This window comes from Emys orbicularis, chromosome 1 (genome assembly GCF_028017835.1).
Source record: "Emys orbicularis isolate rEmyOrb1 chromosome 1, rEmyOrb1.hap1, whole genome shotgun sequence".
Taxonomy (NCBI): domain Eukaryota; kingdom Metazoa; phylum Chordata; order Testudines; family Emydidae; genus Emys; species Emys orbicularis.
This window is the reverse complement of record NC_088683.1, coordinates 113239377-113266111: the sequence shown is the minus strand read 5'-3', so window position 1 is coordinate 113266111 and position 26735 is coordinate 113239377. Positions and strand designations below refer to the sequence as shown.

The window sequence follows — 26735 nt, the reverse complement described above, 5'->3', positions numbered from 1 at the left end:
CAGCTGTGTTAGAGAATTTTCAGTTGGGAAACAGGTTCTTGGCAGCTAACCACATGCACGCGGCTTTTCTGCTTTCATTTTTACTACACATATACTAACCAAGCAGAGGCAATTCTCTTCTGAGGCTGTCCTTTTCTGAAGAATAGCTGCGACGGCACAAGCTGTTTGATGCTTAGTGTCAGTCCTAAAAATGCTTTTGGGAGTTTTTTTTAAGAATGATGCATGGACAAGTTCAGAATCTTAAAAGGAAGATTTGTTTGGCCTTTAGCAATACTAGTAGTGGAACCATTACTAGTGTCTTGTAAAGTGGCTGGGCACTACAAGGACCTGTTACCTTCAGTGAGACAAGAAATTCAAAATTGTACCCAACGAGGCAAGCACTTCAGCTTCTATCTTTAACTGCAAATCACATACTAAGGTAGCCATCTATCCTATGGTACAGTGACAGATATACTATGAAATGTGGGGAGACAGCTTGAATTGTTAAAGGCAAGCAGGCAGTCTGTATGAGAAAGCAAACCACTCTGCCATCTACATGAAGTTCTGTCACTATATTGAGATTATGCAATTTGAACTTCTTTTGGGATGGGACAGACTATTAGAAATAAAAATAATTAACTATCATTTGCAAATAAGGTATACTAATAATCCAGGGGACAACAGCAAGGCTATTATTTCTATTTTATAGATTACCTCTAATTCCACAAGCTGTTGGGATGGCAGAGATTCCCAGCCACCAGAAACCAACCACAAGCTCATGAGGATAAAGCAATGTGAAATCTAAAGCCATCTCATGGATGAGTCATTATCTTGGGTACCAGAATTCAGGCTGCACAAAGTGTTTAAGGTTCTCATGTTTCTCTCAGTGGCTCTAAAGCCCTGAGGCTGATAATAGGAATGGGCAAGGGGATGCTACCTGAAGGAAGACTGGTCTTATTTCCTTCTTGGGGTTGGAATGCACAGTTCCAAAAAAAATGCGAAGTCACCCTGGAGTCCTTTCGGGAATGGAGGACCTCATTCATTTTAGAATTAAAAAGCTCATTTACCCTCAAAGGGAAGATCCTCAATTGTAGTTTGGACCTCCCTGGAAATTGAGAGGAAAGAAGCTAGGAGGATCTTCTCATTGCCTTTCCAGAATCTGAGCCTGTACTAGCTGACCTGACTGGGTTGAGCTATACTGCCTCTTTCAGCAGGGGGATCTAACCCTGGAAGTGGCAGAAAATGTAGGCTTGAATGAATATGGCTGTACACTCCAGAGCATCCAGGGCTAATACAAATATAAGTACTAGGATGGGGCACATAAGGGGTAGGAGGAGGGATTTTTTTTTCTGTTAGCCCAAGGTAGTTTCCTGCTGACTGAGTCCTCCCCTGAATGCCTAGTCAACTCCCACTCTGCTACCCAAATGGAGGAGGGAGCAGGAAGCATGTGGTAGGAGATGATTCCCTATCATATCTCAATGGGGGATGAAGAGAAGGAATTATATCTAGCTACATCCTTCTTTTTGATATTTGAGGAGGCTTGCATAGAGTGCTCCAGCAGGAACAATTTTAGGCAAGCCTCTCCAGCACTGAATCTGTTTAGAGAAAGCATGATGCATGGAAAAAGTCACTCAGGGAATACATTAGTCTTCTAGGCAAAATAGACACCTGATCATTAAGCTGAACCAACTTCAGACAGGGGGCAAATTTTGATTCAAAGATTTTGTCTCTGCCATATAGAGCCTCTGTAGGGTAAGGAGCATCTAGCCTAAAAGGATGACAGTCTCTTGCCAACTGGCAAAAAACAAACAAAACAAAACAAAAACACCCACACGTAACACTACTACTACTACTACTACTACTACAACTAACACTAGCATGATGCAGAATGACAAAATGGCAGGGGTTCTATACCACTGCCATAGCTAGCAAAAAGGAATTGAGGAATGGTTGGGCCTGTTCCACCCTTGGATGGAGTGTCACAAGGACATCTAGGACACAGTTCCAACACACACTGCTGGTCAAGAGAACGTGATCTCTCTCAGGCACATGGAGAGGAATCCATGTGATAATTTGAAGCAGCATGCCTTTCAACAGGCATCTCCAGTTTTCCTTCCCCTCATATGGTTTAGTTGCATGTCTTTCCCAGCAACACACAGTCAGACTAGACTCAGTCATTTGAAAACAGGGCCAAATCCTTAATCTTTAGGCATGGCTGGACATAGCTCAGTGAGCTATAAAACCACTACCATCTGGGTTGGTCAAAAATTTAGGTTTTAACTTTAGTAGGGAACATGCCAGCCCCATGATTTGAAAGCAATGCCTTATTTTGCTATGTAGCAACCTCCACTGGTACTTTCAGAAGTTAATTGGCTCAGTCATGTCTAGCATGTCTCAACTGTGAAAAGGTTTACAAACAAGGGGTCCTGACTAACAGGAATTTCATTAACAGATTAGATTAAAAAATTAGCATATTAGGAATTCAGTCACCTGCAACTGCTGGCCTATTATAAATAAAATTTGACCGTTAACAAGGTGTGGTGCTTGATTTTGACCTACACAATGGTGGCAGAAGAGCTTCTCAGCTCATGGAAATACCCTACTAATGAAGCACAGAAGGAAAGGCAGGAGCAACCAAAATTTATGACTAGACTTTGACATTGAGAGGTCCTCAGTTATAGTATGTGCTATCAAGTTTTGCGCTGAAACCTAGACAGTGCATTTAATAGTTTTAAGGCTGAAGTAATAATTTTTAAGCATTCTTGTCATGAGTGCTTTCCTGTTTATCCTCTACAAGAGATATACTTACAGTCTGCATAGCCTGAAAGGGAGCTGCATTTATGGTAACAGAACTGCTGCTTGCTGGAGGAGATTGAAAGGTTTGCCCCTGTGACACTGGTGACATGGAGGTACTTGAAGTAGGCAGTGGTGACTGTGGGTCTCTTGGCAGGGGAATAGTTGCCTGAGGAAGGAACAAAAATACATAGTGAGGTCACTTGAGAGTTATCAGGCAGTAATACAAGCAGTTAGTCTAGGCATTGGAACAAACCGTCGAAAATCAGCAGTTTCTGCAGGTTGACATTTGGACATAGCAAAGCAACCGAATAGCTTTTGCTTACAATTTCAAATCTTCCTGTGCATCCTCAGCACTCAGTACTTCTATTGCAGTCTATTGATTAAGTGAAAGAATGTCCATGGACTACTAAACATACCAACCATCATAATTTCCTACAAAAGAAAACTACAACATGGACATAGACAGCTTTTTCCACAACTGAAAGATATTAAAGTGCCTGCTATTGTATACAGATCTAAGTATGCCTCAAAATGTAGAAAGTAGTTCCTTGATCCCAGAGACAAAGAAGTATGGTGACCTCTTTCCCACCAGAAAGGTTCAATGTTTAATTACTAAAGTGGTCAGTACTGTAGTGCTGAAACAGTTTGCTTGGTCATTTCAGTACAAAGTCAATGCCTATGTGCAAGTACATTAATGCTGTTTAAGCCTCCACACTTATCCCTTCCAATGCTAAAATGAAATGTGCTGCAATCAGTGCAAAATGCATTGGCAGCATATCAGAGCACTGTAGATAGGAAAGACTAATTTAAAACTCACCCTAAGCAGAGGGTTAACAGAAAGGAAGGCTTCCACCTTTCTGAGATGCACTATCAAGACCAGGTATTTAGCATACTAAGTAAAACGGAAAACCTAATTTAGATCTGAAGCATCTAGTCACTCAGATTTACATTGTTAATTTTGACTGAGTTGTTCAAGTTAAGTTTATGAGCAGAGATTTAACCATATGTGAAAAATAGTTACTCACCTGGGCAATTTCAATCTTTTTGGATATTACTGGCTCAGAGATGCATGGGCTTATCTGATAAGGTGGCTGAGATGAAGTATAATTCTCAGTCTCTTGAGAAAGTGGTTCTGATGTCTGAAAGGACAAAAGCCTTAACAGATGTAACTTAATTATCAGTAGAATGTTGCAGAAATAGAGAAGTTTATAATTTGAAAAAGTGTTCTCGTAATAAAAGGTAGTGTGTTTATGCATTCACTTTGGATCTACTGTGTTTACTTTGATCTACATCTCTTACAAAACTACATGTGTAGCATGGCATTCTCAGTTTGCTTTAGCCAATTACCCAGAAAAATCGATAATTTCCCCTCAAAAAGCAAGACTGTCCTATTCAATCATTTCCTCATAGGTTACTTTTTAATCAAAATATCTGTATCACACTGAATAGAGTTACAGGCTTGAAGGCAGTATTTTCAAGTCACTACGAAGGAGATAATTCTTGTAAGTGGTAAAAAAATGACACACCCCGCCTCCCAATTTCCTTTTATGCTGTTAGTACTTTACAACCAAAACACATTTGCACAATACTATGCATGTATTTGCTAGTGCTATTCTAAACTCCCTTAAAACAGAGGTTGCTGTAATGGCTTAGAAATTTTGCTTTTCTGTGTGGGAGACTTGTTTGGTTCCTGGAATCAAAACAATACACAGGGAGAGAAAACAGTCTTGTTACTCAGCAGCAGTACCTCTAAGCAGTTGAATGGAGTCAATGTCTTTAAAGAAGGCCCCAAATGGTTTCTGCAAGAACATAGTTATCACATGGAACACAATGAAGGCCAACGAAACTCCAGTGGGAAGTGTCAATGTTGTCTTGATATCTTACCTGTGGTGTCTGTGGTGTCATAAGATCATCAGTTTCGGAACCAGAAAGAGTGTGATCAGCAGATGCTAAGGAAGTATTTGAGCCATGCAAGGTAATGGGAGAAGCAGCAGCCTGGCAGGAAGAGAAACTACTTCAGATAAAGTTAATTGGAGATAACCCTCAAACCTAGTAGTTCTGAAAAGCCTTCTGGCAGTTTTGTTAAAGTGCATGCTTTAGTTTATAAATTAGCGTTTTCATGCCAATGCTTGGAATTTCGCTAACATTTATGTCTGCCTATAGGCCATTACATAGGGTTCGTGACACTTAGATATTGCTCTAAATAGGACAACACTTGTCATCCAGTATTTTTGAAAATTCGTCCTAATTCTTCTTCAAGTTGCTCTTAGATTTGCTTTTAAATATATTAGCAGAGCCACTTGAAACGGTTATTTAAAACTTTTTTTTTTTTATCTCCTAGAACTGGAAGGGACCTTGAAAGGTCATCGAGTCCAGCCCCCTGCCTTCACTAGCAGGACCAAGTACTGATTTTGCCCCAGATCCCTAAGTGGCCCCCTCAAGGATTGAACTCACAACCCTGGGTTTAGCAGGCCAATGCTCAAACCACTGAGCTATCCCTCCCCCCAAGTGCTACTGGTCTGAAATGAGTGAAATGGAAATTTCTTCCTTATACCGTTATTGGAGGATGATGCTTGATTACTTTTAGATAATATTGCAATAGGCACACTGAAAAGTCAAGGTCAACTGCATCTCCTGGTAGGCAATGCAAACAATTCTCGATTTTTTCATATTACCTAGCTTAGTGCAGATCCTACATGTGCCTATTCAGAACATAGGACGTACCTCATCCAGTCCATCAAATGCCCCAAATGTGTGGGCGAAACCAGACAAATCTCTACACTCTCAAATGAACTCACTCAGAAAAATGACAAGACAAGTCAAGACACCCTATCACATATGAGCCAACACTTTTCAAAGTGATCACTTCATATCTGACCTATCAGTCCTCATCCTCAAAGCAAACCTACACAACACCATCTTCAGAAGATGAGCCTGGGAACTTAAATTCATAACTCTGCCAGACACTAAGAGTCATGGTCTCAGACACTAGTTTTATGGCTCATTACAACCATTCAAAACCTAACATTCCTTGGTCTTGTGACTGCAGAGGTGATAATCACTCACTTCATTTTAAGTGGTTTCTTGCCACCTGTATTAACCCCTTATGCTTAACTATTTGTCCCACCTTGTATTTAGCTGCACAACTCTGGTTCTTTTCCAGACTTGAAGAGGAGCTCTGGAGCTCAAAAGCTTCTCTTCCGCCAACAGACGTCTCTCTCTCCCTCTCCCCCTCCACTAGTTGTGCTGGCAATGAAAAGCTAAATCCAAATACATCTTCCATACTGTGAAATGGAGCTTATAAATGTTATTTTCACTCATCTGCTATTACACTGAAGTTAAGATGGCATACAATGCTTTTTTGATATATAGCCTAGAGTATAGAGCTATCTATCTGGTGGGAGTTAGCTTTGAAGAGATTATAAAAACAACTTGATTTTAAAGTTCTATACTGTTTTAATTTGGTAGACCAAATAAAATTTGGTCTGTCTCAGGACAGCAATATTTTGGCATAATTTCCCTATACAATTCCTCAGTTATTTCTGAAAGCACAATACATAAATCCTATTAAAAAAATCACAATTGTCTAATTCTATAGAGCAGTATCCTTATTTTAAGTTTACCTGTGGTGGCTGTTGAAGAAAGTCATTTTGACTTGACAGTTTCTGTTCTTTAGAAGCTTTGTAAAAATAAGAGTAAGGGATTAGTCAAGCAACATATTTGCCTTAAATTTAACTACAGCTTCAGCATAATTCAAAGATCTGGGGGTTTTTTTGGTTTTTTTTGTGTTAAATCCTTAAGTTTGGGCAGCTACACTGCCCTTACTATACATCACACAGTAAGCACACCAGAAAGCTGATTAAAACCTAAATTAAGTCACTCACATTTAGGAAGTGTAGTTTCATCTTGTGAAGTTAAATGTCAAAGCAGTCTCCAGCAACAGAAAGACTTATGTATGGAACAGCTATTTCAGTAAGATTACTTGAATGATTCAAGACAAATTTACTCAAAGTTTCAGAGGTAGAAGAATGAACATTTAGATTTGCTTTCATTCCCCAAAACACATTACAACTGACTTCTTTTCCTGTTTTGTAATACACAATTTCTTCACATATTTTTCAAAACAGTCCTGTTACCCTTCAAACCTTAATAGCACCAGCATAACTAGAGGCAGTTCAGTATTAATTGTTGCACCAGAGGCAATAGGTATGTGTAGGAATTCCATAGGTTGTTAGAGTTCTATTATAAAACATTCTGTGTCGTAGATAGGTACACAAGTACAATCTGAAGGACTGAATCCTAGGTGAGAGGTGAAAGTACTGAGCCATAAGAACTTGACCATGTATAAGTGTCAGGTTGCAAGACAACAATTGTTCCACAACGCTGCAGCTTCATGCATATTTAAGTGTTGCTGTAAATTATTCTGTTGGCCATTTAATGAAATGTTAGCCATTAGATTTAGACATTGTGAAGGAGATGGTCAGATTCTAGACAGAGAATTTTTTTTCCATTATGGCTATTGGTGATGCACAGTGCAAGTGAAACATTGCTCCATTCAACTTCCAGAATTCGGATTCTATTTAAGAGATTACCTACCTACAGGACTACCTGCTGGAGTTACTGACGGTGGTTGTGATGAACAAATAGCACTTGGTGAAGCTTTATCAACATCCAGGATGGACTCCTTAGAAAGATTACCAAGTTCATGAAATGGGAAAAATTAGGATTGTTCAGATCAAAAAAGATCACAGAAGTTAAATATTCTATAGTCTGCTAAAAACTTTCATTAATTTAGTCAATAGTAACTAGCTCCACTCCAGTAACAAAGCAAGTTATTACAAATTTGCTACAATATTACCACTGGCACAACGGGGACCCAAGCCCTGTAGGTGTAATTGCAGAATAAACAAGACACATACCTGCATGAAGTTGTAAGTCCCTTGTATCTGAGTCATCAAATCCTGCAGTTTTTCCCTCCTTAGTATAGGATCCTTTGGAAGAGTAGAAGTACAGCAAAATTCTGCAGCTGACTGATGTCCAGGTTTAGGCACCTAATATGTAATGAAAGAGGATATAAACAGATGCAGGAGAAAAACCTGCAGTAAGTAGTCTGACAAGTGTCCTCACACGAACAGATGTTTAAGAATCAAATACCACAGAATAGGAAGTGCTAAACTGGTTATTGGCATTTCCTGAATAAAACTTGATGTACAAGTTCACACTTTGTTCACTTCAGAAATCAGTTTACTGTAGTCAGTGGATTAAGCTCGTGGCATTAATTCACTATGTTTTTCCACGTATGCAACACTTTGTTCAAGACAAAATTAGGTAAATTTATTCAGCCAAACAACAAACACTCAGCATTTAGTACTGCCTAGCTAAACGCTCTCTTAGCAGTTTTAAACCTAAACTTGGATAGGAATTGAGGTTTTAAACTAAGCTGCACAATTCTCAGAGATTTTTGAAGTATACCTCCTCCCCCAGCCAATTAGAATCATGAGTGATAGAATACTGAGTACATGTCTTTTTTTGGAAGTGGCATTGCCAGATGTTTTAAAGAAACAGCAGCTAATAGTAGGTAGAGCTACAAACAAGGTTGCTTGGCACTAACATCTCAAAAACTTGCCCTTTACAGTCTGAAGCTTCAAGTGTGGCATTTCCTGCAAAAATGCTGCATTAGCACAAGTTCAGAATTGGGCATGAAATACACATGAAACATACCCCAGTCCTCAAGAAAAAGGGTTTTGAATGCAGCTTTTTGTGGATCATTTCAGACTTTAGTTGGTCTTTTAGCTTTGTCACATACTCAAACCAATCCACAGAACCCATTCTGGCTTGTTCCAAGATCTGTAGAGTGGTTGTTTCCCCCACAATGGGGATCATCCCAAGAAAGGGGGTAAGGGAAATTTTCAGTTGAAAAACACAGATTAGCTACATAGCAGAACCGCTGTTACTTTTAGAACTTTTAAAACTAAACAATGCACTGTAAGAAACAATCCTGTATTAGCACTGAGTGACTAGATGATGTAATAGATCTTTTGAAAGACAAGTTTGCTGGAAAAGATGCCACAGGAAGGAAGTAGGTCTGATTCCAATTACATTTGATGGGACAGATCAAGGTATCAGGTCACACAGAAATGGAGAACTACTGAGAGTCTACAGGCATGCAAGAGTCACTAGTAACAATCACCATAAGTTTGGCTAAACATCCAAAGCTTTGTAGTCTTATTTGTATGCTACTCAGTACCTTCCACAAGCATTCCCCAGTTAATTACATGTTTCATACTCCATGCCATGTCTAGGTTAGAGAGTGCTCTTGCAGAGTTCTGCATGTTTATTTACTACCCAGGTAAACTCAAAAGTGGAAGAGATAGAAAAATGTGAGTAATTTAAATGGGAAACAGTGGAAGTGAACAATTCTACATTCCTACAGGATGAGATTCCAAAGGCACATTGCTCTCTCTAGTTTGTGCAGCTAGACATCTGCACCATCAGGGATGAAGAAGAGCAGCCATATTACTTCAGTTTTATGAATGTACAATGCCAATTAAACATAGGATACCCTTATGTGGAGAAGATCAATTTTTGTCCAAGTTATGCAGGAACAATGAACTTCAGTTTGCTAATCTTCAATCATGTAAGTGTGAGCACTACATAAGTCACAGTAATGCCATGGCTACACAATTAATAGGGAGGTATTCTGACTCATGAACCATACGGGGAGGTCTAACTCAGCAGCTGTATGTACATGTTGGCTTCTCAGTATCCATATTAGTCAAGCACAGGATTGGGGCCAGGAGTTATTCCTGTGTAGAGCTCAAGGCCATTGTTAACCTTCTCACACCCTAGAGAATTTTATGGCTTTTTTACATTACACACACACACCCCATACACCCCCATTCACCTTTGGTCACCTACAGCTCTCTACTCAATCCTTCCCTCTTACCCATCCATGTACAGATTTCTCCATCACTCCTGACAAGCATTTGCAAAAAGGACTATTCTCCTTATTCAAGTTGTACAGACTTTTGGCTAAAAAGGGCTTTTCATGCTTTCACATATCAGATGTGAAAATCTTCCCACACAATTATACAAAAAGCATAACTGCAGCGTACAAGATAACCCAAAAGTAAATGGAGGACTTCAGAATTAAAGTTACTTTTTCTTCTCCTCAACATACAGTTCCTAAAGGTAGTTAATTAGTGGTGGGTATAGAATTAGCATGAGCTAGCCTCTTCACATGTAATAACCTCAACCTTATTCACATTGTTGAAAAGATCTGAAATTATGTCGCTCTTTACAGAGCCAACAAAAGCTTTTAAAAAACAGTTTTGCTTTGGTGTGTTTAAGTGAATATATGTCAATCCTACAAATTAGTGTGCACACACATACCAAAGAGATTCCATTGTATCTATTTTCAGATATTTACAGTAACTTCAGTGTTCGTGTAATGCTGGAAGTCAAGTTCCAGTAACACTCAAGTTTAAGTGAAAAAGAGTAAGCACAAGACTTTGGCCTACTTTTCAGAAAGTTCTCGTCAGCCAAAAGTCCTGTTGAAATAATTTGGGGCTGCAAGTGCTCAGCACTTCTGAATATCAGGACACTAGTCTATAGTAACAAGTTTTTGCCTACTGAGAGGACAAGCTATTATGTTCAAATACAAAAAAGGTATTGCATAAGGTTTTCTGCAGACAAAGCTGTGACCAAATGAAATTTTGTTAAAGCAACCTGGCATTCCATATTGCCTTCCTCTATTCTCAAACATCAAAAAAGTAGAAACTAGGTCCAATTACAAAGGATGAATATAAACAAACACCACAAGTATGCAGGGGCAAAATTAGAAAGGCCAAGGCACAAAATGAGATTAAACTAGCTAGAGACAAAGGGTAACAAGAAAACATTCTACAAATACATTCAAAGCAAGAGGAAGACCAAGGACAGGAAGGCCCATTACTCAGTGGGGGTTTGGGGGAGGAGAGAGAAACAGAAAACGTGGAAGTGGCAGAAGTGCTAAATGAATTGGTTTTCATCAAAAAGTTTAGTAGCAATTGGACATCTAAATTAATGAATGCCAGTGAAAATGTGGCAAGATCAGAGCCTAAAATCGGGAAACAAGTTAAAAATTAGACAAATTAGAGGTCTTCAAGTCACAAGGGCCTGATGAAATACATCCTAGAATACTCAAGGAGCTGACTGAGGAGATATCGGCGCCATTAGTGATTATCTTCAAAAAGTCAGGAGTGATTCCAGAGGACTGGAAAAGGGCAAATATACCGCTAATCTATAAAAAGGGAAATAAGGACAACCTGGGGAATTACAGACCAGTCAGCTTAACTTCACTACCTGGAAAAATAGAGCAAATTAAGCAATTAATTTGCAGACACCTAGGTGATAAGTAACAGCATGGGTTTGTCAAGAGCACATTGTGTCAAACCAAACTAATAGCTTTCTTTGAGAGGGTAACAAGCCTTGTGGACAAGGGGGGGGAAGCGGTACATGTGATATAGGTAGACTATAGTAAGGCCTTGGATACGGTCTTGCATGACCTTCTCATAAACAAACTTGGGAAATACAACCTAGATGGAGCTACTATAAGGTGGGTGCATAACTGGTTGCAAAACCGTTCCCAGAGAGTAGTTATCAGTGGTTCACATTCAACATGGAAGGGCATATCAAGTGGGGTCCCACAGGGATCAGTCCTGGATCCGGTTCTGTTCAATATGTTCATCAATGATTTACATAATGGCATAGAGCAGTGGATCTCAAACTTTTTTTTGTGGACCACTTGAAAATTGCTGAGGGTCTCGGCGGACCACTTAATGATCTTTCTAAATGGTTGTTTGTACCATTAGCTAACTATTGTAAAGCGCTTTGGATAAAAGTGCTATATAAAAAACCTTCACTTTTTTTGTTCTACAAATGAAAGCACAACTCATTTTTAATATCAGTAGTCTTACCTTTCTAATGCGATGATGTGCCCTCTCTCCTGCTGCAGCAGCCCCCAAGCTGGGGCTGTGAAGGAAGGGGGTCTCTCCCTCTCCCCCCTGCCATGACAGCCCCACAATATGGAACTGACGAAGTTAGGTGGGCGGCCCTTCATTCTCTTGTGTGCAGCTGCCCAGGTGTGCACCTTAGAGGGACCATCTGTGGACCACCTGAATGGAGCTCAGGGACCACAGTTTGAGAACCTCTGGCATAGAGAGTACACTTATAAAGTTTGCAGACAATACCAAGCTTGGAGGGGTTACAAGTGCTTCGGAGGACAGAATTAAAATTCAAAATGACCTGGACAAATGGGAGAAATGCTCTGAAGTAAATAGGATGAAACTTAATAAGGACAAATGCAAAGTACTCCACTTAGGAAGGAACAATCAGTTGCACACATACATAATGGAAAATGACTGCCTAGGAAAGAGTACTGCGGAAAGAGATCTAGGGGTCAGTGGATCACAAGCTAGATGAGTCAGTGTAACACTGTTGCCAAAAAGTTTTTTTTTTTTTAAATAGCAAATGTCATTCTGGGCTGCATTAGCAGTAGTGTTGTAAGGAAGACATAAGAAGTAATTCTTCTGCTCTATTCCATGCTGATTAGGCCTCAACTGGAGTCTCGTGTCCAATTCTGGGCACCACATTTCAGGAAAGATGTGGATAAATTGGAGAAAGTCCAGAGAAGAGCAACAAAAATTATGAAACGTCTAGAAAACATGACCTATGAGGGAAGACTGAAAAAATTGGGTTTGTTTAGTCTGGAGAAAATGGAGGAGTGACAACAGTTTTCAAGTACATAAAAGGTTCTTACAAGGAGGAGGGAGAAAAAATGTTCTCCTTAACCTCTGAGGATAGGACAAGAAGCAATGGGCTTAAATTGCAGCAAGGGCAGTTTAGGTGGGACATTAGGAAAAACTTCCTGTCAGGGTGGTTAAGCACTGGAATAAATTGCCTAGGGAGCTTGTGGGGTCTCAGTCATTGGAGATTTAAGAGCAGGTTAGACAAACACCTGTCAGGGATGATCTAAATAATACTTAATCCTGCCTTGAGTGCAGGTGACCTCTTGAGGTCCCTTCCAGTCCTAAGACTCTAGCACTCTAGGAGGCTGAGACTTCAAAGATGAAGCTACCAGTTTGCTGTCATGTTTTGTAGGACTATGAGTAAAGTTGCAAGATGTTTTCTAAAAAGCTTCCCCTCTCCCCCTTCCCCCACCCAAAAAGAGTTTGGAACTTGACTACAGATTGTTGCAGTATTACCATGCCAACTGAAATGGAGATTTATGGTAAGTTATTGTTTGCAAAGTTTTTATAAATACTTTGTGAGCTACTTCAAGACAAGGCTTCAATTTAAGTAATCTAATAAAATAGTAGCTGAAAAACTTAAGCTAAATATAATTGCCAAAAAGCAACACCATGAAGTCACTTGGAATGTACAATATCAACCACCATTTTTGCACTCTTGCTTATACCTGTCAGGATATATTCTTACATTATGCTGCAATAACGTGTTTCCTCTGATACTGAATGCCAATGGAGGAGAAGATGAAGTTGATTTAAATCTAGCTTAAGTAATAAAATATATATAAAGTCACAGTCCTTGCATGTTCCTTTTACAGACAAAGTTGACTTTATTTTCAGATGTAGTTTGCCTGAGGAACAACTTCCTCCCAAATATACCAGGCTTCTTCTTTCGTCTTAGGTGTAAATGATATGGTGGTTAGCAAAGTTAAGTAAAATGTATATCAGTTCAAGTGACAAGACAGGCATTGAAAGATCCTACACAGTCATGTGCTTTCCACCTCATGAAGGCGAGTGTGTATTCACAATTCTGATGCTATTAAGCACTTTTTGTAGTAATAAACTGAGCATAAGCAGTGCTCCAGAATACCACTACAGAAGTGGCTAGGATGATTCACTCCAGAAGGAAATTTGGTCCCCATGTGATCGCAATTTGTCCAGTCTGCCATCGAAAAACTAAGTTTAAGTTGTGCCTATCAATTTTCACAGGCTCCTTTAGCTTACAAGGTGGGGCTGCTTCGCCAGACCACAAATGTTCACAGCTATCTTACTTGTGTGTTTCTTCTTTGAACACTACTAAACTAGTCACTAACATTTCATTAGAAAAGTCTCAAGGTTATAACATGCGCATCAGAGTCTCCTAAGCACTAGAGAAAAGTACTTTGAATATTGCAGCCCAACTAGGTCTCCAATATGCTCAAGAGTTTATACTAGCTATGTACTGTTGTACAGCCCTAGAAAGAGGCCTCATGTACCTTCCCCTGAACATACATGAGTTCTGACAGTTTAGACTTTAAGACCTACTACTCTTTGTGCCTAGCTTCACTTTAAAGTAATGTAGTAAAAGCCCACAGTGTTTGAAAAAACAGCTTCCCCAGGGTCTTTAACTCTCACTATTGCTCTCCAAATGGTCAGCAATACTAACTGGGAACTTTCCTATTAATTTGTAGCTGAACTAAAAACACCAGATCCAAATCTAACAAGTGGCCTATTAAAGAAAACGCAGGTCTTTATTACACTGAAGCGTATTTAATTCCCATTCTGAAAGCAATATCCTGCTCAATTTTCAGTCCAATATCTGATTAGGAAGCTGCAGGTACCTACAGGTTGCTTTTAGGTCCTCTGACAATCAAGAGGGCTATTAAACAGACCAGTTGCAAAAGCAAATAGTGCAAAACAATAAATTCACCATTGGATGCAACAGCTGATTGGTTAAAAGCATGTTCCTTCACTGCCACACTCCAGATATTCCCACTAAAATGCAAATACACAGAACAATCACAGCATGCTCATGGTGGTTGGTAGTTGAATACTGATTCTTTCACCTTTAAAATCACTTGTTTAACTCCAGCCTTGGTTGATGACAACTGTCAGGGTATACCCCCCCCAAATCTGAACTCTGGGGTACAGATGTGAGGACCTGCATGAAAGACCCCTAAGCTTATCTTCTACCAGCTTAGGTTAAAACTTTTCCAAGACACAGTCTTCTACCTTGGACAGATATTGCTGCCACCAAGTGATTTTCACAAATACTCAGGGAAGGGTCACTTGGAATCCCTATCCCCCCAAGCCTCTTCACCCTCTTTCCTGGGGAGGCTTGAGAATAAAATACCAACCAGTTGCCTTAGCAATGTGAGCACAGACCAACCCCTTGTCTAAGGACTCTGGAATCAAAGGATTCTTTAAAAAAAGGTAAATTATTAAAAAAGAAAAACTATCTAAAAACTCAGGCTTCAGGGATTAAACACCAAAAATAACTTTCTTGGGGTTCAGCTTAAAGGTTACAAGCAAAACAAAAGCACTTGGGGTTAGCACAGAGGAATCCACAAACCAAAACAACCAAAAAGGTTCCTAGTCGCATCTGTCTTAACTTTTCCTGTGCTACTTACATATCTGGGGTTCCAAATGAGGAGTTTCTAGGTATGATGCTGATGATTTCCCAAACCTGGCTTAAAGCTTACAGCATGTTGCTGCCTTCCCCTCTCTCCAGCCCGAGAGAGGAAGAAAAAAAAACCCTCCACACCCAGCAGATTTTCCAGTTTGAAAGGGTAAAGCCTCTCTATTGGTTCCCCAGGTCAGGTGCCAACTCAGGTTAAGCTTCTCTTAACCCTTTACAGTTAAGGCAATTAGGGTACAGCTGCTAAGGAGGATTCTATCGCTACTGACTAGCTGGGTTTCCATAAAAGGGAGCTACCCCCTCATTTATCAGTGACAAAGTATCATCCACTGACTATTCAGTGGCTTGCCTCCAAATAAATTTGTGGGTTCAAGACCACTGGGCAGACATCTATAATAGTTAGAACTAACAGCCTGAAAAGGCCAGAAATTGAATGTGGAGAGGAGCCTCCATTCACCTTTCAAGCAATTGTAATTGAGATGTACTGTTTCCAATGTGCCAGAAGTTTGCACTGCTAATTACATTTTGTCACCTCCTCCATAGCATAAAGTTAGCTGCTTTTGAGAACATGAAACTAAAGTCATGTCAGTTTAATATATTTCTCCAATTGTTAGAGCATCTATGCCAGATCATACATAATTCATGGCACAAGGAACTGTACCATCCAATATTCCAGTCTTGGCTTACAGACATAAAAACTACCTTCACAGTGCAATAGTATATTAGATATTCCCGATAACTGCATACATTTAAGCATATTTGAATACATGATCATACAGCACAGTTCTGCATACCCACTGAATGATAGTTTACATAGTAGGAAAGATAACCCACAATGTTCACGGCTTGTCATTCCTCTGCACTTCAAACTAGAAGAAGAGATCTACAAACTAGGATATTTTGAAGGTACCACACTATTTAACGTCTCACATGCTGCATGGTTACTTTTCTAAACATGTTTTTAGATTTGAACAGGTGATGATGCAGTCCCTCAAGAGCAGTCCATGGGTGGAAGTAGATATGCCTATACATCCAAGTGATGCTCTTGGTCAAAGTGTATGCTTGAGATTGATTCTAAACTAAATTTACTTCCTAATTTGGGATTAGACACGGCATCTGGCATTATGGGACTGACTAGTAGACTATGGGTTCTGCAGCAAGCAGTAGTAAAAGCCATAACTGAAGCTGAAATAATTTCCACGGTAAGTCTGATTTTACCACCTGCTCCCAAATGTTGAATAAAAACTTTGTTTTGACTTGAAGTTTCATGTGTATTCTTAAGTCAGAGGAGAGTTTGATATTAAGTCAGCCTATTTCAATTAAAACGTAAGGGTTTTAAGTTCGTTTTCCTTTTTAAAAAACTTTTGTTCATGCAAGTCAGTTTTGCTTTTACTAAAGACCTCCAATTTTACAATTTAAGCACTTGGATCCAGAACACAATCCTAGTTTAGCCTTTGATATACCTAACTTACTTATTTTTCAGTTAAAGCTTTCAATATTTTGCCAACACTAAGTGCATGCCTACACAAGTAATATTCATCCTCAGTATTAGTCTGTTCAGCCTATACAATGTTCAGACTAAGGGCACACCTTCACACCAGTTGGGAGAGCGCTTCCCAACATAGGTAGACAGACATGCTAGCTCCACTCAGGCCAGCATGCTAGAAATAGCAGCAGCTGTGGTGGCACAAGTGGCAGCTTAACTAGCAGCCCACTACATATCCAGGGGTTCCAATGTGATTGTACTCAGGCAGCTAGCCTAACTTCCTGCTGCTATATTGGTATTTTTAGCACGCCCAATTGAGCGAAGCTAGCACATCTGCCAACCCACACTTCGAAGTACCCTTCCAGCCAGTGTGTAGACATACAGGTGGTCATCTGGCTTATATTTAGGGTAAGTTTACAAGTGCAGGTTAAACCAACACACCAAACCTAAATCAATTTAGGAGTGTCCATACAACGCTGCATCAATAACTGAAATGGTTTAACGCCAATACCTCTGAACCTACGCAACTCTGTATGTTAACTAGGCCTAAGACTTCCTGCTTAAGTTCCACAGTCCCAACCTGGTAGTTCATGGGCTTTAGATGGATAAATAAAATGAGGGTATATAGTCCTTAGAGCTTACAACTATATTCCATGAACCTACATGACTCCACTGGCAAAGCATCCATATTCTGAAACAGAAAAGCGGGGGAATTAAATCAAACTTATTCCCAGTGTGTACAAGGGAATGACCAGATTCTTTCTATAATGTCGCTAGCATACAAAACCTGTACAAGCTAATTTTATGTAGCGGCTTCTCTCGACTACCTGGAAGACCCTAGTTACAAGCAAGTTTTCTTCATTCTTGCCTTAGCAACTCATAAAAGATCATTTCCTCAAATGCTCTAAAAAGCTTGAATAAAACTCTCCTTAGTTTCTAAACACAGGCACACAAGCCACGCTGTTCTATTTTATCCTATTCATCCTCAGTGTTGGTTAGAGATCAGCCTGCATACAGTGTTCAAACTATGAGCCACATAAATGACAGATTATATTATGTCCATATCCTTACTTTATGGAATTGAGACCACTGTTTTAAGCATTTATTAATTTTACAAGTGAAATGCTGTCATCTTAGAGTCAGCATTTTATCTGTTAAATCACTGTTCTTTTGTAATGCAGTTGACAGTAAACTGCAAGGCACAATGCAAGTCTGTTGAAGTTCCAGTACATAAGGCTAAAGTGATGAGGTAGTAACCCATCTCCCTCCTCCACAGGTCAAGATTTTGAAGAATTAGACATAAGTATGCTGCATTTAATGCAGTACACCAAACACATTCAGCTGCTTTATAAAGACATCCCAGTTTTTGTATACTCAAAATATTTGACTGTCATTTTAGTTTGATATGGCTGACTAGCACACCTGTACATTGCTTTGGAGACTCCTAGGTAGCTTAAAACTCTCCCCGACTGATTGGAGTACCTCCTTTTTTCTTACTGCATCAAAGCCATGTCCACCACTTAATCCAGCTGTTTTTCCATCCTATATAAAATAAGAGGCCCATCTCATTAGGAAGCATCTCAAACATAAGCTTTAGAAACTAAACCAACATTAGATGTTCCAATCCATCTTAAAGTGCTAAGAACATTTGAGTACTTTACAGTGGCTACATTGCTCTGAACTATTTTTAGTACAATGTCAAGTTATGCACATAGCTATGAACACTAGCGCCATGATGTTTAGAAAGATTTACCAGCTGGAAAAAGTCAGCCTTTTCCCGCCCATGCTAGCAATACCAGTGGAAGCATGCAACTTTATAATATACCACAGTGAAGTGTTTATGAAGACCAACTTAACTGTACGTGCTAAATAACCTTATTCCCATTCTTTATCACCCACTGTTTTACGTTACCCACTCGTTTCACTTCAGATTCATGCTTCTGTCTGCGATCCCGTCTCTAGATACAAGAATATCCACTTTTCAAAATTGTGCATCTTACATTGATCTTGTCCATCTAGTCATTTATTGAAACACAACAGCTTTAAAAAGAGTGACAGACTTGGACAATACCTGTGCACAAGCCACTTCAGTTACGCTCTATTTTCCATCTATGGTCTTACTAAAATTTAGATCAAGTCTAAACATTACTTTGGAAGCACGCCTCTCCAGATACTGATCTAGTCACTATATCGATTTCTCCATGCTATTAAAGTTAATTACTTGTGTACACAGTTGGGGAAGAGGGAGAAGAAATGTAAAATTAAGCTGGAATGTTGTTGGATCCCTCAAAACCTTGCATTTTCTATATTACTAAACCAAACCACTTTGTTAGAGTTTCCAAAACATTCCAGAACAGTAGTTTAGCGTATTCATTCATCTGGAAACGCATACTTAAGCGTCAATTAAGTTGGTTAACTTCTAGATCAAGTAAAAATACCCAGATTTAAAGGCTATTTTAGTTAAAAGCCTAAAAAAGTATTGACATGCTATTTGTACATAGTACTTTACTAAGTATTTGATCCTTGTCTGAGTGCGTCATAGCTGATTTGTAGTGTTAATGGAAGTGGACATTTACAGAGCTATCAGCTGCAGAAGAGCTACATGAATTCTATTCTGCCTTATGCAAAAATGTAATTTTCATTTGAGGCCCAATTGCAGTATTACTGGGGTTGATACAAGGAGAGCATTTTGCTTTCCAGATACACCAACTTGTGTGATATCAGTTAAAATCTGACTTCACCCACTCAGGAGTGACATGGAAATCTGAGTACAGAACTCCACAATGCAACTCTTACAAATCCTCTGACTACTGTATTGCTTTAGTCTGAAATACTCACATTATAATAATCTTAATGAGAGTTAATACTACCTATGCCAACTCACATCTTTGGGTTCCACATCAAACTTCTTTGGCCCAATCTGCTCCTTTGGCACAAGGCTTGCTGCTCCCCAGGACTTTGGAGTATTCTGTAACTGCTGCGATGATACTGGCTGCTGCCTGTCAGATGTTTCCCAAGCTTTTGGAGGGTCCTGCTTCTTTTGTTCTGATTCCTCCCTAACACGTGTTTCCCAGGACTTCACTGGTTCCTGCTTCTTTTGTTCTGGTTCCTCCCTACCACGCATTCCCCAAGGCTTCACAGGTTCCTGCTTCTTTTGTTCTGATTCCTCCCTAACACGTGTTTCCCAGGACTTCACAGGTTCCTGCTTCTTTTGTTCTGGTTCCTCCCTAGTTTGGGTTACCCAAGGCTTCACAGGTTCCTGCTTCTTTTGTTCTGGTTCCTCCCTACCACGCATTCCCCAAGGCTTCACAGGTTCCTGCTTCTTTTGTTCTGGTTCCTCCCTAGTTTGGGTTACCCAAGGTCTTGGAGATTCTTGCTTTTGGTCTGGCTCTTCCTGAACTTTTGTTGCCCAAGGTCTTGGAGATTCCGGCTTCCTTTGTTCCTGCTCTTCCCGAACTTTTGTGGCCCAAAGTCTGGGAGATTCCTGCTTCCTCTGTTCTTGCTCTTCCCTAACTTTTGTTATCCAAGGTTTTGGGGAATCCTGTTCCTCCCTAACATGCATTACCCAAGGCTTTGGAGTCTCCTGCTTTTTCCGTTCTTCCTCCCTAACACTAGTTTCCCAGGGCTTGGAAGACTCCTGCTTCTGTCCCTCCTCTTCCCGAACACAAGCTTCCCAGAGCTTTGGAGATTCCTGCTTCTTCTGTTCCTGATGCCTACCACAAGATTCCCAAGGCTTTAGAGATTCCTGCTTCTGCTTCTTCTGTTCTTGTTCTTCTAGATCAACAAGCATTTCCCAGGATTTTGGAGGTTCTTGCTTTCTGGTGCATTCTGCTTCCCAAGGTTTGCATTCTTCAGGCTTCTTAATAGAGCCTTCTGCTTCAGGCAAATAGCGCCTGTTGAGAAACTACACAGACCAAAGAAATTTAGTGGCTCAAGAAAACATTGGTACCAGAGTTTAGCTCAGTTTTTAAGTTAGAAAAAAGCTTTCTGTAGTTGACTGACCTAACCAAAACAGACAGAACACAGGCAGCCAGTTGAAGAATTGCTTTGTTTCAGTACAAAGACATGGTTTTATCCTATAATATTGTGGACACTGAATAGTTACTCTTTCCAGCATGTTGCAGAGGAGCAGCACAATGAAAAAGAATTGAACACTTAAACATCTAGAAACATGCCCAAATTGAGCAGCCATACAATCTGATTGCTCTTACCCTTGTTCTTCCTCATTCCATAGTTTCTCTATTTGTTATCCACAATCATGCCATGCATAAAATTCAGTTGTAGTTTCTGCAGGGCATTGACCTCATCCTGTATAGCACCTAAAACACCTTGGTGTGAATAGTGTGACTACTACTTCTTCCATTAAAGAATAAGAAAATGAAGGATCTTGCTCTTTTGGCTTATTTGACCCCCTGAAAACTCATAATAAACTACCTCTTATTTACTGGAAGTTCAGATCATAGCTAATGACCAGATCCTAGAGACAATATATTTGAATCACCAGAAGGAGTCTCATTGCATTCCTGCTCAGAGTCAGGAAATTAGATAACTGGAAGTAGCTTGCAGAGGCTTATAGTAGCTATGCTATTGTAGGCCTACGGGCCACTAAAAATCTGGATGTGACCAAGATGACTACTTACTGGCTGTGTTCTGTCTGCTTAACCAGTTACAGCACAGAATTGTAAGTCTAGACTGGCTGGGCAGAGTCTAGAAGACTAAATTTTAGTTTTAGTATACTATAAAAAAAATCTGCTTTATTTGCTATACTCCCTCTAGTGGGATGTTTGGGAGGTTGGGATACAAAGACATTGCATACGCTTTGCTATTCCAGTTGTTTGGTTTCAAACTGCCAAAAAGGTTCCCTTTTCAGGATTAAGTATCAAAAAAATTTCTGCTTTATAATACTGCTCATTAAATGTACGAGTAGCCTAATAGTTCTGAAGAAGATTTAAAGGACATTTGTGGTCTACAGTCTGTTGGGCCAAACTCTGTAGCAATTTTACTGTATCAACTATTAATATAGCCAAGCCAATATCTAGGGAGCCCTACTTTAGTTTGACAAAGCCAGAACCCCACCATTCTTAACTCTGCCATAGTGTTAAATCTAGATAGCATAAAAGTTATGAGCCTAATATTTTAGAAGGCGCCTTTATTTGTAATTGTGTATTGTCTGATGCAGCAGTATTTGAGAATCCATCTTCTGGAAACAGGAATAAAGATATAAGCAGCTGAAACTACACAATCTGATGCTTTGGTTTTTCCACTGAATTTATAGAAATGCTCTAAAGGGTCAGCAAATGTATTAAGCCATTCCTGCTCAATCCAAACCCCTAACAGAGGGGGTTACATTCTACCCCCATATATTCCTTGAATGTTAATGTTCCTTTGGATTAAGACTAAACGTTAGAGCTGTACGTTTTTGATTTTTCTACTTTGGAAGCAGCACATCTAGACCATTGTTTGGTTTTCTTTTCTAAGATCTTGGCTAAAATTTTGCTGGACAGCAGTTTTTGGTAAACTGCTTCTTACTAGTGTTTCACAACTTTTGTGCAATAAATTTTAAAGACTCCTATAATATCAGAATTAAGTTACCACCCAGAGGCACAACTACTTAACACAATTAAATGTATTCTATCAAATAGTTAAAATAATTCAGTATTTTACCTCTTGTGGCTGTATCTCAGACTGCAAAAGCTTCATAAGGGGTTCTAGGAAAAGGGATAATATTAATTTGCTTCAGATTATTAGAGATAAACATGAAACCTTTCAGTGTCCCATCAAAGCCCCTTAAAAAATTAAGGATTTGACAATTAATTAGTTAAAAGGTGATATCAATTGCTGAACTGAAGGTTTTTCTAAAAACATCCATAATTTATGTTCTATGTGAAATGACATGAAGCTTAGGTCTTGCCAAAACTTAGGTTTTGTAAAAAATTTAAACTTAAAAGTACAAGATACAGAAAAACATTCCCTTGCAGTATCTATAACCCAAGTACTGTAGTAGTGCATTCAAAAGTGACATTTACTACAACAGGCATTTCCCACAGCTTCACCAATGAGGTAGTCAAAAGCACGCAGACAGCATACATTAGATATGAAAAATAGATTAAACTGAATTTTTGATCCCAGGCGATACTAGTATCAGTGAAACCATTTCCTTACTGGTGTGTTATGGTGTTCAAACCAACATATACCGTACAAAACTTGCAACAGTATATTTTAGTTGCTGATATTCCAACTGAATTTAGCTGTAGTGTTGCCCAAAAAAAGTCACTCTGTTAAGCTTCTGCATACTTGCAGTATGAGTAAGTTTATAAAACTAAGCTATTCAAGATATCTAAACACTCGATTCTTTGAGACGCTTATCTTAACATGGATCAGGAATTACACTTGGAAATATATACTCAACCTGGCTCTTTGACAGACTCTCCTTTTGGCAACTGTCTTGTTCTCTCAGATTTTCTTATTAGTTCCTCTTCCAATTCCTCTTTTATTTGCATGTTGCGAGGCACAGGAATATTTTCAAAATATCCAGAGTTTAAGAGTTTGGATAACAGTTCCTTCATATGTTTATCTGAAGAGATAAAAAAAGTTTGATATACAAGTAAGCGGTTAAAAAAAAAAAAGTGTTCACATCTTACAGTCTGAAGATGTGTCCTTGGAAGCTTCTTTATATTTAAACTGCAATGTCTAAACCCAGTGGTCTCCAACCTTTTTATGCCCAAAATCACTTTTTGAATTTAAAACCAACCCAGGATTTACCCCACCCATATCCCAAGGCCCTGCCCTGCTCACTCCATTCCCCCCCTCCCTCTGCCTCACCCTCACTCACTTTCACTGGGCTGGGGCAGGGGTTGGGGTGTGGGAGGGGATGCAGGCTCTGGGCTGGGGGGCCTCCGGGCTGAGACTGGGGCAAGGGCTTGGGGTACCGGTGGGGGTGAGGGGTGCAAGCTCTGGGAGGGATTTTGGGTGCAGGTGAGGGCTCTGGGCTGGGGGTTGGGTGCAGAAGGGGGTGTGAGGTGCAAGCTCTGGCCGGGAAGTGCTTATCACAGGCAGCTCCCAGTCGGCGGTACAGCAGGGTAAGGCAGGCTCCCTGCCTGCCCTGCCCCCACACTGCTCCCAGAAGTGGTTGGCATATCTCTGCGGCCCTGGGAGCAGCCGGCTCTGCATACGGTTGTTGCCCCCGCCCCCCAGCGCCAACTCCACAGCTCCCATTGGCCGGGAATCATGGCCATGCTGCCCCCCCACCCCTGCAGCTCCCGGCCAATAGGAGCTGCAGAGTCTGCGCTTGGGGGCAGGGCAGTGGCAGCGCAGAGCCACCTGGTGCCACCACCGCCACCCCCCCCTCCCACCGGGGCAGAGACATGCCAGCCACTTCTGGGAGCAGCATGGGGCCAGGGCAGGCAGGGAGCCTGCCTTGGAATCACTGCGTCACCAGACTTCTAGCGGCCGGAGATTGCAATCGACTGGCAGAAGCTCCAGGATTGACCAGTCAATAGTGATCTACCGGCTGGTGACCACTGGTCTAACCCAACCCCAAAGGCAAAAACTTCTTGTATAGCCTTTTAGACAAGTTATCACAAATTGCGCAAAACTAATACATTACTGAGTCACAGAAGTTACAACATCTAGGTAAAGGAAGATATTTTCAGACAGTATTCAGAACAAAGCCATTTATTAGGATGTTTTAGATAGTGCAGCAGGTAAAGACTTCTCTGCAAGTCTAGTAGTGGTAAGAGAGTGAGAAGTGAAGATGAGTACTGGACAAGAAAAAGGAATAGCAATGAGAAGAGAGTAGGTATATTAGGCTGAAGTTTTTAGAAGTCAAGACAAATGTTAACATGATCATGAAGGAAAGCTCCAACGGGATGAAGATGCATAGCATGTTGATTTTGTGTGTAGGAAAGCAGATGGCACAATTTGACAAACTACAGTAGAGAGGGCTGAGACTTCAAAGCAAGAGGGAGACATGTATGAGAAAGGGTTTCAGAAGAGTTGGGATTAAGGCAACAACATACACAGGCAACACTGTGGAAGTGGCAAGAGGCAGGTTGTCATAAGGAAAGCTCAGAGTCAATGACAATAGTAATGGACAGGAGGCAAGTGAGTTCCAAGGAGAAGCTGGAGATTGTGTAGTCAAAAGGAGCATTCACACAAATGCTTCGCTGCCTAGACATTTAGATGAAGCTGAGAAAGCTTCTTAGTCACGCCTGTGGCATTAGTGTGATGCTTCACAGGGATACACAAGGTTGTGAAGCAACTTACTACCCTCTACTCATAGTGTGAGGAAATCTGTGCCAGCTGTGGATTAGCTCCCGGACTCCACCAGCCTCTGGCAACACAAGCACTACCTTCCCAGGCCTCTGTAGACCTCATTCTCTGTGTACAAGCGAACAATAGGCACACCGGGCATTCCTCTGCATCGCCCAGCTCCTGTGCCACTGAATTCTCACAGAACTTGCAGCTTCACTACTCCCAAAGAAATAGTTCAAACTCAGAATTACCCCTCAACTTAACACATTTCACACATTTATAGTGAAAACAAGAATAAGTTTATCAAAGAACAGAGATTCAAATGACAGTAAATATTGAAAACACATGGTTACATATTAAACAATCATAACATGAGGTCTAGAGCCTAAACTTAACTCACAAGACATTCCTACCTCCTACAGGATAGCTTACCCATATAGTTCTTTTCCCATAATTTTCAGCCAGATTAGTTGAGATCCCCTTTCATAAGATCAAGCCCATTGGCAGCTTGCCCTCACATACTGAAGGATACCTGGGGGTGAATCTGAACCCTAAATATACCAGATCTTTTGATCTTCACTTGCAAAATAGGGTCCCCCCCCCGTGCTTACCTCTTCCTGGTAATTTTCTTCTGAAAAGTCTTCAGAAACTCTTCATTAGCATTTGACTTGATAACACTAACAGATTTCTATTTTGAGACATAATACATAATAGCCCACCAAGAAGAGGAGTCTCCCCCACACCTCTTGCCTGTAGACGTTTGTCTAATACATGCTACCTTTGAGTGACCTGCCTTTGACTACAAGTCCTAGAGAATATAATTTTCAGTATAAAGACAGATGTATGGAAGGTATCTGAAATTATCTTGCCATTCTGATGACCAGCATAATGTGCTTTCAGCAGAGAGCTTATATAAACCCTTTTGGACAATCCAAGGGATCTCTGAACCTCTATGTATGCCTGTGCCCTCCGCTAGTTAGCATCAAGAGGTCAGAGAATATCAGGGTTGGAAGGGACCTCAGGAGGTCATCTAGTCCAACCCCTTGCTCAAAGCAGGACCAATCCCCAAATAAATCATCCCAACCAGGGCTTTGTCAAGCCTGACCTTAAAGAAGAAGATTCCACCACCTCCCTAGTTAACCCATTCCAGTGCTTCACCACCCTTCTAGTGAAAAAGTTTGTCCTAATATCCAACCTAAACCTCCCCCACTGCAACTTGATACCATTACTCCTTGTTCTGTCATCTGCCACCACTGAGAACAGCCGAGCTCCATCCTCTTTGGAACCCCCCTTCAGGTAATTGAAAGCAGCTATCAAATCCCCCCCTCATTCTTCTCTTCTGCAGACTAAACAATCCCAGTTCTCTCAGCCTCTCCTCGTACGTCATGTGCTCCAGCCCTCTAATCATTTTTGTTGCCCTCTGCTGAACTCTTTCCAATTTTTCCACATCCATCTTGTAGTGTGGGGCCCAAAACTGGACACAGTACTCCAGATGAGGCCTCACCAATGTCGAATAGAGGGGAATGATCACGCCCTTCGATCTGCTGGCAATGCCCCTACTTATACAGCCCAAAATGCCATTAGCCTTCTTGGCAACAAGGGCACACTGTTGACTCATATCCAGCTTCTCATCCACTGTAACCCCTAGGTCCTTTTCTGCAGAACTGCTTCCTAGCCATTCGGTCCCTCGTCTGTAGCAGTGCATGGGATTCTTCCTAAGTGCAGGACTCTGCACTTGTCCTTGTTGAACCTCAAGATTTTTCACCCAATCCTCTAAATTTGTCTAGGTCCCTCTGTATCCTATCCCTATCCTCCAGCG

The 26735-nt window shown here is 40.6% G+C and overlaps 1 protein-coding gene across 1 annotated transcript in view; it reads right to left on the bottom strand.

The window, feature by feature from the left end:
• The window catches only part of CAPRIN2 (caprin family member 2), a 63592-nt gene that overhangs the window by 9654 nt on the left and 27203 nt on the right, over positions 1-26735 (bottom strand). The window contains exons 7-16 of the mRNA XM_065418541.1: positions 23073-23237; positions 22328-22371; positions 20274-20567; positions 20019-20156; positions 19548-19772; positions 7695-7826; positions 7372-7459; positions 6399-6454; positions 4660-4770; positions 2789-2941 (exon numbers count right to left, since the gene is read on the bottom strand). Coding sequence (XP_065274613.1) covers positions 2789-2941; positions 4660-4770; positions 6399-6454; positions 7372-7459; positions 7695-7826; positions 19548-19772; positions 20019-20156; positions 20274-20567; positions 22328-22371; positions 23073-23237 — 1406 coding nt within the window. The remainder of the gene's footprint in view (positions 1-2788; positions 2942-4659; positions 4771-6398; positions 6455-7371; positions 7460-7694; positions 7827-19547; positions 19773-20018; positions 20157-20273; positions 20568-22327; positions 22372-23072; positions 23238-26735) is intronic.